Source organism: Populus alba, chromosome 9 (assembly GCF_005239225.2).
Source record: "Populus alba chromosome 9, ASM523922v2, whole genome shotgun sequence".
In the NCBI taxonomy this organism is placed as follows: Eukaryota; Viridiplantae; Streptophyta; class Magnoliopsida; order Malpighiales; family Salicaceae; genus Populus; species Populus alba.
In genome coordinates this window covers 5,268,592-5,287,244 of record NC_133292.1, presented here as the reverse complement: position 1 = coordinate 5,287,244, position 18,653 = coordinate 5,268,592, and the positions used below count along the sequence as shown (strand labels likewise).

Sequence of the window (18,653 nt, the reverse complement as noted above, 5' to 3'; positions counted from 1 at the left end):
GCCACTATGGACACCCAACCACACGCATTGAGAGGCCAAATCTTTTCATGTGGGATCTTGTTGTGCTTCGACTATAGCATGCGTACAGGCACAACCCTCCTACTTTCCCGAATGATGTTATAATATCGTGACCTGATATCGTACATCTCAAGACCAGACAACGTGATCGATTGTTTCGCATCATTTGACAACTTATCATGCTTTCATTCATTTGCAATGCACTTCAGGTATATAAAAAAAAAGATAAAACCAAGGTTTATGCTTTCTGATACTACAACATTACATGGGACACGTTAGACAGGTCCCAAAAACTTATTGTCACGTCAACTGATGATAAAATGGTCCATGATGAATCTTTTAATGAGGAGACACCAATAACATATCTAAAAGCACAAAAACTGGCCTAAATCACGACCCGGTTAACAGCAATAAAATGCGTGCAATAATGGCGAAGAAGAGGCAGACAGAAAAGCATCAGCAAAAAGTGGGCATTTATTTGTCTACCGTTTCAGCAGAGTAACAATGACCATGCCTAAAATTAACACCTACCCGGTGATTGCTGAGCAAAAGGACAACATGAGATTATGAACTACCGATTGAACTGATTAATGATCAAAACCAAAAGCAAGACAGCTGTTACCCGGGGAGGTAGCATTTATCGTAAAAACGAGCTCAATGCAACTGTGTCAAAGCTGTACCAAAAACACCATTGAAGAAAACAAACAATATCAAAGATGTTACATGGTTAATATACAGAATACTCATAACCTAGGTTCCCAGATATGCGGCTTTGGTTAGCTTCTCCCTAATCTAACAGACTCGCAGGTGAGACCCGGGAAAAAAAAAACATAGTTAAAACAACTTAGCTTGCCCTGGATATGGAGGCTAAACTCAATTTTCTTTCAATAGCTTTAGTCATGAACACTAATCAATTTTGGATGCAGGATAAAATTTTGAGATAAATTTTAGCCAGATGACACATCATTGATTGGCCGACTTAAACCAGAATAAACTGCTTTCTTGAAAAGAGGATGCACATTTTCTGTGAATACATCTGCATCTAGCTTCTCGATGTGAGCCCATATCTGCAAACAAAGTAGTGCGTAGACATCAGAAACATAGACATCCATTGCGTTCTTTATCATCTTTAACGATACATTTAAACTGAAAAAATATGAATGACAGTTATGGCCATCATGAATTCATGATATGCACATAAAGAGCAGTGGCTAGTGCACCCAAACAATGAAATAGTATGAGATAGAGAAGTTTCATAGAAATACTTCGCTGGTATCAAACATGCTGTATGTAACATCAGTAATAGATATCAATGTTCCCAGGCTTCAATTGCCAAGAAGATCCAAATTTTCAGAAGTTAAATAGTTTATGGCAATGCTTCACAACAGGAAGTGCAGATGAAACAGAAGGGATGGAACATCAATGAATCAAGTAAAGTGTAGAGTGCAAAACAAAGATATATCTCTGTTCGACTTTTATAATGCTGTGACCACATCCAGCTATATTGCTTGTCCATATCACGTTCCCTCTGTAGGTGTGTGTGTGTGTGTTCCTTTTCATTTTATGGAGATACTGATCTGCATTTCTAAAAGAAAGTAGAGACTGCCTTGGCTACCATCTAATGATCTACCAAGTGCCAATTTCTAAAATAAGTTTAGGCAAATAAGCCCTAAGCTCCTCTGCAGACCATTTGGCAGTGCTCTATCACAGACTAATGCTGCATCAGTTGTCATGACATTCTCTTAGTAGGACTGAACAAAAGACAAATCATTCCAGTTGAGGACCCATTGCAGCGAAAAGAACAGCTTTTGATGAGCTAGATTTCTTACATCAGGGTAAACAAATTTAAATATAAAAAAGCACAGGATCTCTAAAACTAAGACCGGCATCAACGAGTTTGTCAAATTGAATACAAAATGTATGCTGCTTAGCAGCCAAAGGGGCATGGCTAAATTCTGAGTTGTTTCCCACCCATTACAGTAAAAATGTTCTGCAACAGCTGTACAAGATCAATCAAAGAGGGGAAAGAGAGAATATCTGAACATAAAACTCAGACAAATGCCAAAAAACCACGAAGTCAGAAAAAGAATAGAAGCTCATTACACCAAATTTACCTCAGAAGCATACTGCCTTGCAAAGGCCTTGACATAGCCGAGAGTTGATAAACACCATTGCTCTTTCTCTCCCACATTATAGATGTTGCTTTCCTTTCCTCCATTCGACTGACTGCCATAGTTGAGGGAAACAAAATAGCTCTTGAAATGAAAAGTAAATGCAGAGAAAAAAAAAGAAGCAAAGAAAAGAAAAGGGGAGGAGAAGAAAAAGGGCAAGTAACCTTTTGTTGGGTCTCCCGCTCTCATTATCCACTTCCATTACTGATGATTCATCGAGATCAACGGTCATTTCATCTGCTTGAATTGACTTTAATTCCCGCAATGTTCGAGCTCTAGATGGATCAGGTAGACGTTCCATCAACACATTTGAGAAGTTTTTGTACAAAGAGAGGAACAATGCCTGCACATGCAAATCATTGTTAGAAAAGAGAGCTTCCTATATTTTCTTTTTCCATACAAAAACTTTAACCAAGATTCCATTCCGAGGTGACAAGCCATGCTCAGGAAACCAAACTAGTTTGGCATAAATGAATCAGATAGTTTATGCAACATAAGAAAACTAACAAGAATTAAAAGCAGCCAAACAGAGGAAAATTACAGCTAATCTCACGCTGATTACCTCATTTTCATCAAGGGCGCGAGCAAGAAGAGCCTCCTTGGCCTCCAAAGACTCAAGCACAGACACCTCTTCTTCTTTTGCCTTTTCAGCATTTGCTTTCAAGCGCTTCAACCTTGCAGGGTTATCACCAAGAACAGGCTCACCATCCACAAGAGAGAGCTTTGACTCAGCAGCATCTAACTCTGTTTTTGCCTTTGTCGCTGCTTCTTCAGCTGATACAACACTCTTCTTAAGAGATGATATCTCGTTTCTTAGATCAGATATACGGTTATAAGTCTTGCTGATAGCATTTCTAAGAACCTGTGAATGAACAGTTGGGGATTAAAAAGGAGAAAAATCTAAAGAGATTGTTAATAAAAACACATGAAATCTTCTCAGTTCCAAAAATATTTAGCAAGAAAAAGCAAATCCAGAAGTGGGGAAAATGTTCTACTTAGAAAAGGAAAGAGCAGGGAAATGATAATGAAGCGCGGTGAAATCTTATATATGTCTGTTGAATTCCCACCATGAAACCTCAGAGATAAAAAGATCTTAAAAGGAAATGAAAGAATTACTAAAGGACTACAAGAAGCAGAGTTTTGGTCACCCTTAAGCTTATCAATGAAAACATAACAAAGCTGAATGACAAGTGTGATTCTATCATAAAAATAAAGAGTACACAAACATGTGAACACAAGCAGCGAGAGCTAGTTTTCAGTGACAAATAAAAATTGCCAATAAATAATTTTCACTTTGAATATAAGATACAGGCTTTCCCTAGGGAAACATTAACAGCCATACAGCTTCAAAAGAATACCAAGACAGTTTGCAGATTTATGAATATGCAGATGCCTTCAACTTTCAAGAGCTCTTGAAATGTTGCTTACTTGGAGAGATTTGGAGATCACTTCTCCTCCATCCTTTCCATACAAGGGAGCTTACTTGGAGAGATTATCTTTCCTTTGAAAACCATAAAAAACTTTCCCAAAATGGTTGGCAATGGAAGGGAGGACAATGAGTAAAGGTCCCCTTTTCTCTTCCCCTCCCCTCGCTTTCTCTCGACCAAATAGGTTTGAGATAAAAAGGGCTCACCTTTTTCCTTGTTTTCTACCACTCCTTTAACTTCCTCCTTCTTCCTCATACCAGAGGGTGAAACCTTACTTAAGGTATAAAGGCAAGTTCTGATACCTCCTTCATGCATTAATATTTCAAGCAGAAAGTATATCTTACAATCACTGGTATAAGTCTTTCATATTTACTTTCCATTTGCCTGAAGAATTCAGTTCTACAGTTTTCAAATTGGCACATCTAGTTTTCTAACGATTCAATGGAAGATCATCCCTTGCTAATTTTAAACTTAAAATCAATCGTCACATGGAAGATACAATGGCTCAAAGTTGGTACAGAACATAAATTATGGAGCATCCCAGCAGGGAAAAAAGCAAGAAAAAAAGAAACCAGCAAAAAGAACTGTTAACATACCTCCCATGGACGATCAGATGTATGAAATTGCTCAATGTTTGCGGGAGAAAATACCCATCTCACAATTGCCAAATTAGAAATTAGTCGATAACCCATCATTCTGTCAATTGCTATGGCAGTCATTTGAGCATTGTTCTTCCAATATGAACTAACTTCAGCTATCAGCATGACCTGCTTATCATGATCAGGACAAATTCGTGCAAATACTTGGCCATATCTCTCCAAAACAGTGATCAAATGAGTGAAACTTTTAGAACCGATATCAAGAAGGGTATGTACAACCACTTTAAGGGCGACGTCCCAAGCATGATTAGGAAATACACTTTCTTCTACCCATGAGATTATTTCTCGAGCAGTTTGCCTTCCCTTCACCTTGTTGTTGAGCTCTGCAGACAGAGCATGCTGCTCAGTTTTTTCTCTACCATCTTCGATGCTGTATATGAAGTTTGGACTACCCTTTGGTGGAAGCAACTCTTCTAAAGCAGGTGCATTCTCAATGCTCTATTCAGACAGATAATATGAAGGAAAAGTGTTAATCAACAGTAGCATCATGCCAACCAGAGGAAGAAATCTCAACCAGTAAAACTATGGGAAAGGTAACATGGGAACATGAGCGAGAGAGAGATTTAACTTTGTACCATTTATTGTAGGTTTTCCATTTCACCCACATGAAGAACATGATTTGAAGGGGAAAAATTGATGACATCTGTAATGAACCAATTTTTTTATCCAGAACATCTGTTGGCTTTTCAACAGTATGTCTGATAAGCCAAAAGAAAGTGTAACAGCATAATTGCTTTCTAAATGTTAATGTCTTACTCAGGACATAAGAAAAATGAAACCCTGTCAAAAGTTTAAGGTTAAGGGTAGGAGCACGTCATGATGTGCAAACATTGAAGAGGTGACAGCTTCTAAATGGTTGAAAATTATAGATGCTATAGTCTATACAAAAGATGCAACTGGAACATGTAATTTTAAAGTACTAAGAATTTGACAGTAAACAGTCTTGTGCTATAGTCTCAACCATGGCATGCACCTATTGTCCAAATTTTAACCTTTAGAGTGAAATACAAAGACCTTTGGGAAACTTGTGGTAAAAGAAATAACAGTCTTGAGAATAGCCTAATACCTGCTTAACTTTGTCCCAGTATGACAGACGGACTTCTCTTTCCAAGACCTCTTGAACAAACACACGCTGTGGGGCCCACTTAGGTAGGTCTAAAACAAAAGCCCACTCTTCCCATGGCCAGATGAATTGAAAGTTTGACCTGTGAAATCAGGACACCATCATAAAACACACTCAAACCGAGAAAAATCCAACTGGCATGGCAGAATTTATCTATGATGCAAGCCATTTCCAGATGCATCTAGGGGATTCAACTATATATTTAAGCAAGGGAAGATATGTAATTTCAGTGCATTTCCTGCAAAGGAGAATTTTCTAGCTATTTGGAAATATATAAAACATCTTCCAATAGAAAAGGTTTAGATTTCTTATTTAGGTTTCCCTTTCCTGGTCAAAGTAGGAGTATTTATGTTTCTTATTTAGGAGTCCAAGTCTAATTCAGATTAAGAATATTCCAAGCCAATAAATATGCTTCTAGACTTTACGTTGCAGAATTTAGGAATAAAAGTGCAGCCAGTTGGTTTGGTTTCTTGAAAGTGTGATGCTATTAATAAGGATCTTAACCCCTAAAGTGCGATGCATAAGTTTTAGCTGAAGATAATCCCTGCCATGTTTTTCTTTTACTTCATATAATATTCAAATCTGTGTTCAATTTTTATGTCCTAATTCTCTAAATCCTACCAGCTTAACCCTAATAACAATCAACTGAAACTTTCACTACATTGTCCTTGCAAGATATCCAAAACGTGATTGAAATATCAAAATCTTAGTCATGTCAAAATAGCTACAAATTACTATTTGAGACTTTCTATAACCAAGGTCTCCCTCTTAATAAGCATTAACTTATATAACGATACAATGCAAATCCAATAAAGAATCAAAAGCTGGCTTTCATTTGAAACCAATATTCCCCTTCCACCCTCCCCGCCCTCCAATAGAGAGTGCAAGAATACCTAACTCTCTTTCGCTAACTTTTCAAAGAGTAGACTTACAGATGGTGTGAAAACCAAAGGATGAGCCTTGTCTGACACTCCGTATCTAAATCAGCTATTTTCTCAAAAAGTGCACGAACTGCACCAGCTACAACTCCAGGGAAGGCTCCAGGAAGAGCCTAACAAGCATAATTCATTGTCAGAAGAATGAAGAATGAAATAAAATTTTACTTTCTAGAGAGCTTTCTCATAGAATCAACGTTGCATTCAAATGCAAAAGAAGAAAAAAGTGGAACTTAATAGCAACTGCCTTACCTTACAAAGGTCCATTATCACAAGTGTGTAATATATTGGCTTGAAAGGTGGTAATGGTAGCAAAAGTAACTGTAAGAACAATATAGAGATAGTGTTTCGTGAGAGAATTTAACAAACAAAATCGATGATAACAAACACAGAGGTTCATGTTGTATTAATTAGCCATTGGTAAAAGTAAATTTGACTGCACAACATTATAAGACCCCACAGTTAAACATCAGAACCATTGTTTCCCCTCCTTCCAAAACAGGGAATCTTTATAAAAAAAAATTAAAGCAGGAGAAGCATCCAGTGTTTCAAATTCAGAAAAGTACATCATGATAATAGCACTTCTTATATTTCATTTCAACTTATTTCCAAAGAACAGAATCTAATATGGTCAAATTAATTGGATGGCCAAGTTGGGTAGATTTAGATGTTTGTATTTTGTGGAAATTATTTTAGTTGGTTTCAAATTAGGGAAATGATATAAAGCATGCATTGGACAACGAAAAGAAGGAAAGGTAAGATTGGGAAATGAACATCTAAACTGGTGAATTCACCCTGTGGCACTCAGCTACTTTGGCATTGATGACTAAAGAGGGCTTTGAGCATCAGAAAACCAATTCTAGACTTCTGGGACTTCATATTCTTAACAATTAGCATCACCAACTAGACAGTATAGTAACCGATCTGCAAACACAGGTGCTTCACAGTTTCATTACACGCACAGGACTTGTGACAGGATCGTTGGGATTTCCATGTGACCAAAAGAAGATATAGCATAAAATTGTCAATGAACTTCATCAAAAACACAAACCAGAATTATCTTACCTGAGAGAAAATAGTCTCTGCCATGAGATAGTCGTAACGAAATGGTACAGGCAGGCCAACCATGAACGAAGCACATTCCTTTCGACTAGCTTTGCAAGAACCAAGAAAAAAAAATAACTAACACCGAACATACAAGAGATTCAAATAAAAAATCTGAGACTAGTCCAAATACAAGAGATAAGGAGTAAGGAACATGAAGATGACATCAAGCTGATCAACACCAGCTCAAATGAAAAAAATACAAAAGAGAGAGACAGGTGCCCATGTCCTGAAAAAATGGTTAAGGGAGAACCCCAGACCCAATTTTACCCCTGGAAAATGAATTAATTACTTTAAGACTTCATATAGGCACATGATGCACCAAGGATGTACGCTAGCAATCAAGGATAAGAGACCAGAAAAAAATTCTGCAGGAACAAAATTCCATATACAAACATGAAACATCCATGGCATGGTGATAGGCTAGCACATAGCTGGTTAGAGAATTTCATGCTACATATGAACTCATCTACGTAACATCAAAAATCAGATGATATCAATCTCCACAAGTTGAAAGAATTAGTCATTGGATTAGCCATATTTTATTACACCTTTTATTTTGTATAGATATTCAAATGAATCCAATAGATCCAGGAACAGCAGCCTACTCATTATAATATTAACGAAAAGTTTAAAACAGTGAGCAATAAATAATGTAGAAGGATGGGTGGATGGTATTATACAAACCATCCATTGAGGAACAAAAGTACATCCAGCAAGTACTCTTCCACAATGAAGCGATCTATGGGTTGCATATCCTGTTATTCAAATAAAGAAGGAAATGAATGTGAAAATGCAGTTTAAAAAAAAAATTACTAAAACAAGGGAAACTAAATGTAGCACAAAATGAAAAATCTAATTTCAAGTGCTTATTTTTGTTGAAATAGCATCAGTCAAACACTTTGGCATAGTACACAATGTAGCTGTGAAGCAGCAAACATATTACAAAGTAAAAAAAGAAAGAAAAAACAAGTTCCAACACTAAACAAACAGTTCACTCTCTTCAGTTACGGAGAGGAACAAAAAAGCCATCCGATTTCCAAAAGTAGATTACAATATTCAGGTTTCAATACTTGCAGTCCCATTGTCATTTTTTTATGTTATAATGGGAAACCTCAGCATACCAAACTCACATGAAATATAGGCAGGTTAAAAAAGAAACTCATACTGTTTCCTTCCACTACAATGTCCAAAGACAGGTTTGAAGGAAAAGATCATGTGCAAAGTGAGGTACCAACATAAAGAAGAGTTGTGGTGCTAGAGGGACACGTTCAATTACCATTGGAAGGTCATCTTTATAATTGAATGTCTACAAATGACCTTCTTATGTTTCAAAAGAAATCACTGAGTTATGAAAAAATCATGACAGCTATCTCCTTCCTGCTGTTTGATGTGTGCTTCTATATGCATCCTAACATGTACGAGCATCCGCAATATGAAAAGTAAGGTACCTCAATTTTACTCGCAGGAAATATATTAAGCCTGCGTATCCTTTGAGGATACTTTAACTCTGCATCATGCTTCTGTTTACCATAAAGTACCCCAGAGACTTCTGAAAGTGGCTCGGGTTGCTCAGGAGTGTTGATGGGCCCGAACTCATGAGACTTCCCAGCAACCAGCTGAGCTTCAAACGAGAGATGAGGTCTGGGTACTAGAAAGTGTAATGTGGCATAAATCAAACACGGAATCATAAGTGAGGAAGAAAAATAAGGGAAAGTATTGATACCATATGACTACAGAATTCAAAAAATTGTGTTAAATGCAAGAAAATAACAGAATAATAAAATCTCAAAATTTCACACTACATCAAGAAATAATAATCATAAATGAAATACAGCATTTAAATGTTATCAAGATTTCAAAGAGGGTAATCAGATGGGAACACTGCATACATTAATTTGTGTGAGAACATGAACCCAATAGTTACCTGTTGTGAATAAGGTTCTGTCCACAAGTAAATTTGTAATGAATAAAAAATTCTCATTTATAAGCAAAATTTGTTAGGATTGGGTAAGCTAATTTCATCCTCATGGATTTTTTCTGCAATTCTCAGGAGTTATTAAGCACTCTTTTTTCACATATTCCTCATGGCATAGCAAATGAGTAGAATGCAACCTCAACCTCCCCTCCCCTGGTTCCAATAAAAAAGAACAAGATTGTTCAATGTTTTCTAGATAAAGGTAAACACTAATATAATTTTATTAGACTAAGATTGTTCAATGTTCTCTAAATTTTTCTTCCAAGGAATTCATATTTTTCTTCCTATATTATCCTTTACAGTGTTAAATATTCAACATTATCTTGATCTGACCAACAATAACCTGAGGACAACTATATCATTACTACCACAATGAAATAGATAATACAGTTGATGATATCAAAAAAGACAAATTGCAAGAAAAGTATTGATATAGATGCAAATAATTCTGGGAGCTTACCACTGTCTACTTTCCATCCATTGCTAGATAGTACTTGAATCCGACCCCATAAATCTTCCAAGAAATCCTGAACAAAACATACAGAATGAATGTTGAGATAGAAAAGAAACAAGCACAACTCAGAAAATTAAAAAGATATTGCATTAATACATTGTGGAACATAAACTTTAATTCATAGTTTCAATAAAAACAGGATCTCTAGAAAGGAGCCAAACTTTGCCATAAATTCATTTGTTATTTCTGATTGGTTAAGATGCACCTGTTTGTACTTTTGCATATATGTGATAACAGCATAAAGTAACTACAAAAGAGAATGATACCTTCTCAACAACACCCCTCCCAGATTCATCATCATCCTCAAAAAAAGACAATCCGGTATCAGAATTATGCCTTCTAATGCTCAAATAAGCTTCTATACCAACCATGACGCTCTCAATCTCCTCAGGAACTTGCTGCACAGAGATGTGGTTGTTAGCAATGGGGAAGGAGAGGCAGGTATCACATATAATATTGAGTTCCCTTAACCCAAGACTGGATGGGTATATGCAAAATAAGGCAGGAAAAAAAAAAGATTACAACAGAGTAAAGGGAAATTCATTTTCTCTGTAACTTTAAAAGAAACAGAAATTAGATTAAGAAGAAGAAAAGAGGTACCAAAGACCTGTCAACAAGTCCCTGCTGAACAAAAAAGGTCACTTTGGTATTCTAAAGACCAAATTTTCTTAGAACTTTTATATAATACTGGCTTACATGATTCAGATTCACCAAACATAAGTCTAATTAACGATTTATCTAAGAAGCACAAGTCCGGTTAAAAACATATGAAAGTTTCATGCATTCATTACCACATGCACAAACATCTTCCACGTGATATGCTACAGTTAAATACAGCTTGATGAATCAAATGCTTACATTCAAAACTTTGCATTTTTATTTCATAGCTAACCTAACATAACATAACAGTCTGACATTCTAACTTGTGTCCATTCTGTGTAAGGATCCCAACAACCATAATACTTTTGAACACACCAAGAAGTCAGCATCTTTCAAGCAGTGCCTGATATTCATTTTGTGAAAAATATATGATGACCACGAATACAAGTACTTGGTCTGAGAACTTAATTTGACACAAATCAAATTAACAAAGATGCATGATAAAATAGAATTTATAACTTGAGCTAATTGAGTAAGGATCTCAATAACCATATTAGTTTTGAATACACCAACAAGTAAGCATCTTCCAATGAGCCCTTTATATTCATTTCAACGCAAATAAATAGTTATGGATTCAAGTACTTTTTTATGAGAACTTAAGATGATGGAATGTGAAATCTAATTGACACATGCTTGATGAAATAGACTCTATGGCATGAGAGATGCCTAAGCTAACCACCAATGATGTAACCGAGAGATGCCTAAGCTAACCACCAATGGTGAGGTGCATTACCTCAACGAGCTCTGATCCTCCCCATGGAAGACAGGATAAAATGCAGCTTACATAAAAGTCCCCACGGGCTTGCCAGGAAGGATTTCCTTTCTCTTCATCCAATGTTGTGGCAGCAGATGATAAGAGTGTTTCAAAGACAACTACCAGAGAAGAAGGTTGGAGAACTTTACTGCACATCTACAACAAAGAATACAATCATTTTGCCAAGTTTCTGATCAGAATTGAAAAGGAAAATAAAAACACAAGATGCCATGAACGCCATAACACATTTAGCTAAATCTAATTCACTGCCTAATTATTTTCTATCACCCAGTGTTACCAATAATCTGAAAGGCCAAGAAAAAATTCTCTGACTGCTTGATTTAAATGAACCCTAGCAAAACATTATGAACACTCCTGATCTTCTTTGCAAAAGCAATAACCTATAGATGTGCATTGAATGATTGAATAGGAAAAGCTAAATCAGCGTACCATAACAGTAAGAAAGCGCATCAAAATGCGAATCATGTCACAGTTTCCAAAATCTAGGGCATCCTGAAACGTTCACAGACATGGAGAGAAGAAATGTCATTTACAAGAATAGTACATCAGTGAGAACAGTGCAGGATAGAATTGAACAAGAACAAAACATGATGCAGCTAGCTTTTATAATTCCAACATAGCCTCTCGCAACATAATTGATGCATCAACAAGGTTTTGCTATAAATCCCACACTTGAGTCTCTCCTCACCTCTCACACACATGGACATAACCCATTAAATTAGTGCTAATAAGCAGTGACACCAGATAAAGGCCCTCTTCATAATTTTTTATAAAAATATCTGACAATTGAAGCTTTTATTTGAAGAAAGCACTACATGTGATGACTTTTACAGGCACAATTACCATATGCACAATGATAGGCATGTATGAACCCTAAAGAATATACAAGCATTTAGATCTCATCAGGCTACCAGGGGCATTTCAAACTGAACTGGTATAATCACAGCCTATTCGGGCCAGTTATGCTCACCTGAAAATTAGCTTGAGTTGTCTCCACCATTTGCTTCACGAAGTCCTCATTCTCCAAGTTCAATAGGCCAACCTGTGTGTGTTTGTAAGTGTGTGGGGAGGAGTGAGCGAGAGAGAACCAAGAGAATAAGCAGGTCATTCACTGTATTTGCAGTACAGCTTCATCTTAAGAAGCACGTAAATGACAGGGGTATCCAATTCAACAAAGCACAAAACCAGTCAAAATCAAAAGGAAATATGCAAAACAGAGAACGATGAGATGATTGGTATTCTATACAGGTAACATTGCAAGCTGTGCATGTTTTTTACATTTATTGGGGTGTTTAATGACCAAAGAGGCATCTCTACCACCAGGAAGAAAAAGAACTTAGCATGGGAAAAGACTCAGTAGTCTTCTTCAGTACTGATGCTCTTCTTCATCTACTTTTGGTCATTTGTAATAAGCTCATCAGTATCATGCTAAGTTTTATTCCCTCAAAGTGTATGCCCTGTTAAAGTGGGAGTTTTGTAGTCTTTTCTTATCATCTTTTTATTTTATATCATGTTAGATTAAATAGGTCAAGCCACCGGGCTTACAGGAGCCGAAATACATCCGTAAATGTTCTAACTATGAATAGACTTCATGATAGAAAAAGCATTGGAGTAATCTTTCAAAAGATCAAATGGATTTGGCAACCATGAGGTCCTCACTTTTCTATTCAAATTCCTTTCTTCAGTACTTTGTAGCTAACAAGGTCCACACCTAATTCTTCTAACTTGCTAGGTAACCCATTAAAAATCACCATGATCATCATCATGACACTTGCAGGTACATCCTTGGTTCCATTCATCTAGTCCCAGCATAAGACGAGCTAATGGAGCCCGTGTCCATAAAAGCAGACTCGAGAAACTGCGAAAGGAATATACCACGGGAAGGTGATAGACACTACTCTTAATGCATTTTTGGAAAAAAAACGAGACAACAAATAAAAAAACACAGCCCCGTTTCAAGATAATCAAGAATACATGCCACGATTTGACATACATGAAATATTCTAACATCCAAGTAAATTAAACGACAACATAATAGAGTACAATACCAAAGTTCCATATAAAGGAATCTTGTGAGGCAACTGTTCAGCACACTGGAGAAGGAACTGTCATTTGGAAAGAAAACACAGTAAATAAAACAGCATCCGCATGAAAGCAAAACAATCTTATTAATCAGCGTTTCCTTGTTCAAAATCAAACAAAAAAAAAATCAGCTAATTCGTAGTAGAATTTAAAGAAAAAAAAAAGGAATTGAACTTTACAGTTAAAATATCGTTAGAAGAGTGCTCCAACTCTCGCCGAATAACACCGAAGCAAGTTTCCTGCGAAGTTAAAAAATCATGAACAGAGAGAACGGTTTTTAAAAAAAATCTTGGAAACCTAGGGTTTTTTCAATAAATCGAAAAATTAGAATGAGTGTTTTAGTACTAACAATGTGTTCTTTGAAGTCGGAGCTGGTGCCATAGTCGGGGCAGTTGTCGCCGATTCGAAGAAGGAGACTTTTCCAGCTGCTCATTTTTTCGCTTTCTTTACCTCTCCTGAACTACAAGCTTGTTTTCTTTTCGGAGAGGAGGAAAGGAGTTTTTGAACGACAGGAGGGGATTTGCAGGGTTTAATGGTCTGGGTCGATGACCCAGCCCTAAATGAGTTTTTTGAAGTTTTTTTTTACCTTAAAATTATTTTTTAAAATATTTTTTATTTAAAAATATATTAAAATAATATTTTAATTTTACTTCAAATTTATTAAAAAAAAATCCAAATTTAAAATATTCATTTGTTCATATGAGATTTATTATGATAATTATATATATGAAAGATCTCCCGATCATATATATTTAAAGGGCGTGTTTGTTTTTAAAGTGTTTTTTGATAAGACTTTTAAAAAAAAAAATGATGTATTTTTAATTTTTTTTTAAATGTGATTTGTATTTTAAAAAACTTATATAAAAAGACTCAAACTCACCTTACCATACCTCAAAAATAAACACTTGTTCCAGACTAGAGATTTGAGATTAGTTCTAGAATTGTTCTATGACCAATAACTTATAGTTAAAAAAAATTAAAAGGAAAGGAAATTTATTGTTGAGCATAAAAAAAAAAACTATTCTTTATAATAGGAGCTTGTGATGATGAAATTACTCTTAAGTCATAAAATTTTTGAATTAGATATTAGAGGTAAGGTGGTTTTTCATCGTGCTATAATTGTTTATAACAATTTATATAGGGATAAATTCATAATTTTATTTTTTGTATATTTGTTTTCTCTCTATAGATATGAACTAAAAATACAAAGAAAATAAAGTTTAATATCAAAACTTGAATCTTTAAAACTAGAACTAGATGATAGAAAATCTAAATCAAATTAAAGATTTTTATATCAAAATCCAAACAAGACATATGTTTTTGTTCTTGGTCAAATATAATCATCGTTATTTTATTTTTTAAAAAAAATATTAAATTTTGACCACGCAAAATCAAAACCAAATTCTTCTTCAAACGTCCCTCGAGGCTCAATACACTAGAGAAAGTGCAAATTAAAGAAACACGAGCGAAAGAAACCATTAAATTGTAACATTGGAGGGTGAAACCTCAAATTAAAGTTCAATGACCAAAAAAAATTGCAATATTCATATGAATATACATTCAAATCCATGGTAATTGTGTTTGTGTGAACAGTACTCGGTGCTACTTCGAAGAGGATGAAATCTCAAATTAAAGTTTAATGGCCAAAATTAAAAAATACACAATTCACGTGAATAGTTAAATTCACGGTACCAATTGTGTTTGTGTAGATAGAGCTTGGTGTTGCAACGAATATCTCATCTATTTTATTTATTTCTATGATATAATTTAATATAATGCATTTTTTTAACTAGGATACGCTTTGATCAACCCTCGCACACCACGATCGCATTCATCTTTATACTATAATCACAAGCAAGTCATTTATATCGGAATTAAAGGATATATGAGAATTCAGCTCTTATGTTTTTATATATTTGTTTTTATGTTTTAAAAGTGTTTTTTTTGAAAAATTAAAATTTATTTTATTTTATTTTTTCCTTTACTTTAAATTAATATTTTTTTAGTGTTTTCAGATTATTTTTATGTGTTAATATCAAAAATATTTTTTTTAAAAAATAAATTTTATTTTAATATATTTTCAAATAAATATTACTTTAAAAAACAACAATTAGATTTTCAAACCCCTGATAGCTTATCACCTCTTAGACGTCGTTTTATATTGTGACTGCAGGTGAGGTTCACTCATAGCTACAAATATTATTGTTTGGCAATGCTCCTACAACAATTTTGCACTGGCGGGTCCCGCCATTAACTGTGGCACAACCACAAGTTTACAAGAAGCAGCTTGTTGCTTTTTCTTGTGATGAGAAAACCCATGAACAGTAATATGCTTGATGACGCCACAATTACAAAAATTGATCGCAATCTTAATTTTATTCCTGATTATATTTGACCTGATGTTGCCGCGCTCTTAAGAAATTTGTGAAAACCGTAGTCCTTGCCAGATGTATTTCGTACGTGATAGATTTGTAAATAGTTTAATGGAACAATAAAAAATATTTTATATAAAATATTATTTATTTCATAATGTAATAATAATAGTTAAATCTATAATATTTAAATTAAAAACCATCAATATTAATATATATATTTATATATATTTAAATTATTTTATAATCTTAATTTCAAAAGCATTATTAACCAAACACATTAAACTATTTTTTATTTAACCTCAATTTCAATCATAATTTTAATCAAACATTTATTTTTTTAAATTATTTTTTATAAAATAATTTTTTTCAAATCACAACCATAAAAATTACTATAATATCCAACACACTTGTTACATGGGATCAGCAAAGATCTGACAGGGTTCGGATCTACCTCTTCCCCTTTTCCGATAATTTTGTGGAATGCTCATAGTGAAAAAATGCTTTCAAGCAGTACACACCACGCGGTTTTATCAAACACATGTAAACGCACTTTTATAAAAATAGAAAAGAAGCGAGAGACAAGAAGCCACGGACGGTGCCGGGCCTCATTCCGGTGGCAGGGATCTTAACTGGGGTGAGCTGGTTACGGGGTGGTGATTGTGTTGGCAATATGGTAGCGGTTGTTTTTCAAATAGTTTTTCGTGTCGAAATATATGTCAATGATTTTTTTTATTTTTTAAAAATTATTTTTGATATCAGTACATCAAAACGATCTAAAAAATACAAATCACACTTAATTTTAGCAAAAAAAATTTAAAATTTAATAAAACACAGGTATAAACACAATGTCAAACGGTGTCTTAGCTGATAAAAGTGTCGCTGATCGGTGAATTGTCGTGGGCAGAATGCGCACCGCTAGGTGCTCAGCAACAGCCATACATGAAGCCATGCATTTTCTTCTGTCAAAAAATGCTGCACAAACTACTATAGTGGGCCCAATCTGGAAGACCAAGAGAGGAAGGCCCAAATGCCCTTCAAAATTCATGTTTCTACTTGATCTTTTCCTACCTGCTACTTAATTTGTCACTATCAGCACTTGATATACACATGTAACCACTCAGCTACTCATTTCCCTTTTTATCGTATGCTCTGTTAACATGCATTTTCCGGGATGACAAAGGTTTCCCAGATTGGATTTTTTTATATTTATATTTTATTGGATAAAAAATTTAAATATTTATAAATTATTCATTAGATTTTGATAATAGATGAGTATTTATTATCTATTGTTATTTATTAATTAATAAAAAATAAAATATTTGAAATATGTATAGGTATATTAAATGATGAAATTATAAATATTAATTAATAAAAATAAACATGAGCCAGTAAGAAAGTGATAGCTAAAAGACCTATCTCCTCCCAACCCTCCCTCCCCCTCTCTCTTCACACACACGAACTCAATCATGCATGCCGCAACAAGAATTCAAAATCAAACCTTGAGATATAGAGATTGCTTGCTTCTGCGTTTCAAAAGCGTTTTTAAAAAAATTAAATTTTTTTTTAATTTTTTTTATTAACTTTAAATTAATATGTTTTTAGTGTTTTCAAATCATTTTGATGTGCTGATATCAAAAATAATTTTTAAAAAATAAAAAAAATATCATTAACATGTATTTTAGCACGAAATATTATTTAAAAAACAACTGCAACCACACTGCCAAACAAGCTCTAGAAGATAGCGTCCAAGAGAAATGGCAAGCACTAAGGAAGTGTTTGGGAACGCGGTGCAAACCGCATTCCCACCAAATTTAATTTTTTTTTTGCTAAAATTTAATGCGGTTTGTATTTTTTAGATCGTTTTGATGTGCTGATGCCAAAAATAATTTTTAAAAAATGAAAAAATATTATTAACATATATTTCAGCAAGAAAAATTATTTGAAAAACAATCGTTGCCACATTATCAAACATGCTTTAAGACTCATGCACTGGCCTTGGCATGGTTGCGGGCTGTTGGAGCCCGATGTTTGGGTGACCACAAGGTCTCAGCCCAGTGTGGAGGTAGCTTAGTTGACATTGAAGCCCAGTGCTCTAAATTCGTTCATAAAACAGGGCCGAAAACACCTCCCTCTCTGGGGTGTTGTCAAGTGATCAAGACTTTGAACGTCAATTGTGTTTGCCTATTTGTGACACCACAAGTGGAAGCGATGATTAGCATGGAGAAAGTGGTCTCTGTTGCTCGAACTTGTGGAGTTACGGTCCGAGCTGGAACGCAATGTGGAAGTAAAGTCTACTATTATTTGTCAAGATGAAGAGTGTGTTTGGTATTGTGGTAGCTGTTGTGGTTGTGATTTAAAAAAAGTTGTTTTATAAAAAGTACTTTTAGTTGAGGTTGGTTTGAAAAAATAGGTGTTTGGTTAAAACTGTGGTTAAAATTGAAGTTGAAGAAAAAGCAGTTTAATGTGTTTGGTTAAAAATGCTTTTAAAATTGAGGTTATAAAATAATTTTAAAATATATATTAATATTAATGGTTTTAAATTTAAATATTGTAGAATTAATTACTCCTATTACATCATGAAATAAAAAATACTTTATAAAAAATATTTTTATTATTCCATTAAACTATTTATAATTTCATTATATACAAAATTCATCCGATAAGAACTACAGTTTTTATAATTTTTTGAGCGTAGATAAAATATTATCAGGTATAAAATTAATATTACAGTGCGATAAATTCACTTTATACTAATGTTTTTTTTCTAAATGTTAAAAAAATTAACACTGAAAAAAAAAAAGAATTTCACGTGAACAGTGCAATTTTTGCACT

General features: G+C 34.5%; 1 protein-coding gene across 1 annotated transcript; it reads right to left on the bottom strand.

Annotated features, from left to right (window-relative positions):
* Positions 1–682: 682 nt before the first annotated feature.
* LOC118035171 (nuclear cap-binding protein subunit 1) lies at positions 683–13,986 on the bottom strand. The gene is made up of 19 exons (XM_035040686.2): positions 13,796–13,986; positions 13,626–13,685; positions 13,413–13,469; positions 12,335–12,406; positions 11,794–11,856; positions 11,323–11,499; positions 10,196–10,327; positions 9,876–9,942; positions 8,889–9,088; positions 8,125–8,195; positions 7,399–7,483; positions 6,586–6,654; positions 6,331–6,449; positions 5,342–5,480; positions 4,213–4,713; positions 2,752–3,051; positions 2,354–2,532; positions 2,133–2,244; positions 683–1,085 (listed from the first exon to the last, which is right to left on the bottom strand). Exons 1-19 carry the CDS (start codon positions 13,877–13,879, stop codon positions 966–968), a joined length of 2,607 nt encoding a protein of 868 aa, XP_034896577.1. The 5' UTR covers positions 13,880–13,986; the 3' UTR covers positions 683–965.
* Between the last annotated feature and the right edge of the window lie 4,667 nt (positions 13,987–18,653).

Bases quoted from the DNA above. Each gene is read 5' to 3' on its own strand.
- LOC118035171 (XM_035040686.2), bottom strand. From the start codon at position 13,879: ATGAGCAGCTGGAAAAGTCTCCTTCTTCGAATCGGCGACAACTGCCCC. The intron at 13,470-13,625 runs GTAAAGTTCAAT...TCCAAATGACAG, and splicing joins CTTCTAACGATATTTTAACT to TTCCTTCTCCAGTGTGCTGA. The intron at 6,450-6,585 runs GTAAGGCAGTTG...TATGCTTGTTAG, and splicing joins TGATAATGGACCTTTGTAAG to GCTCTTCCTGGAGCCTTCCC.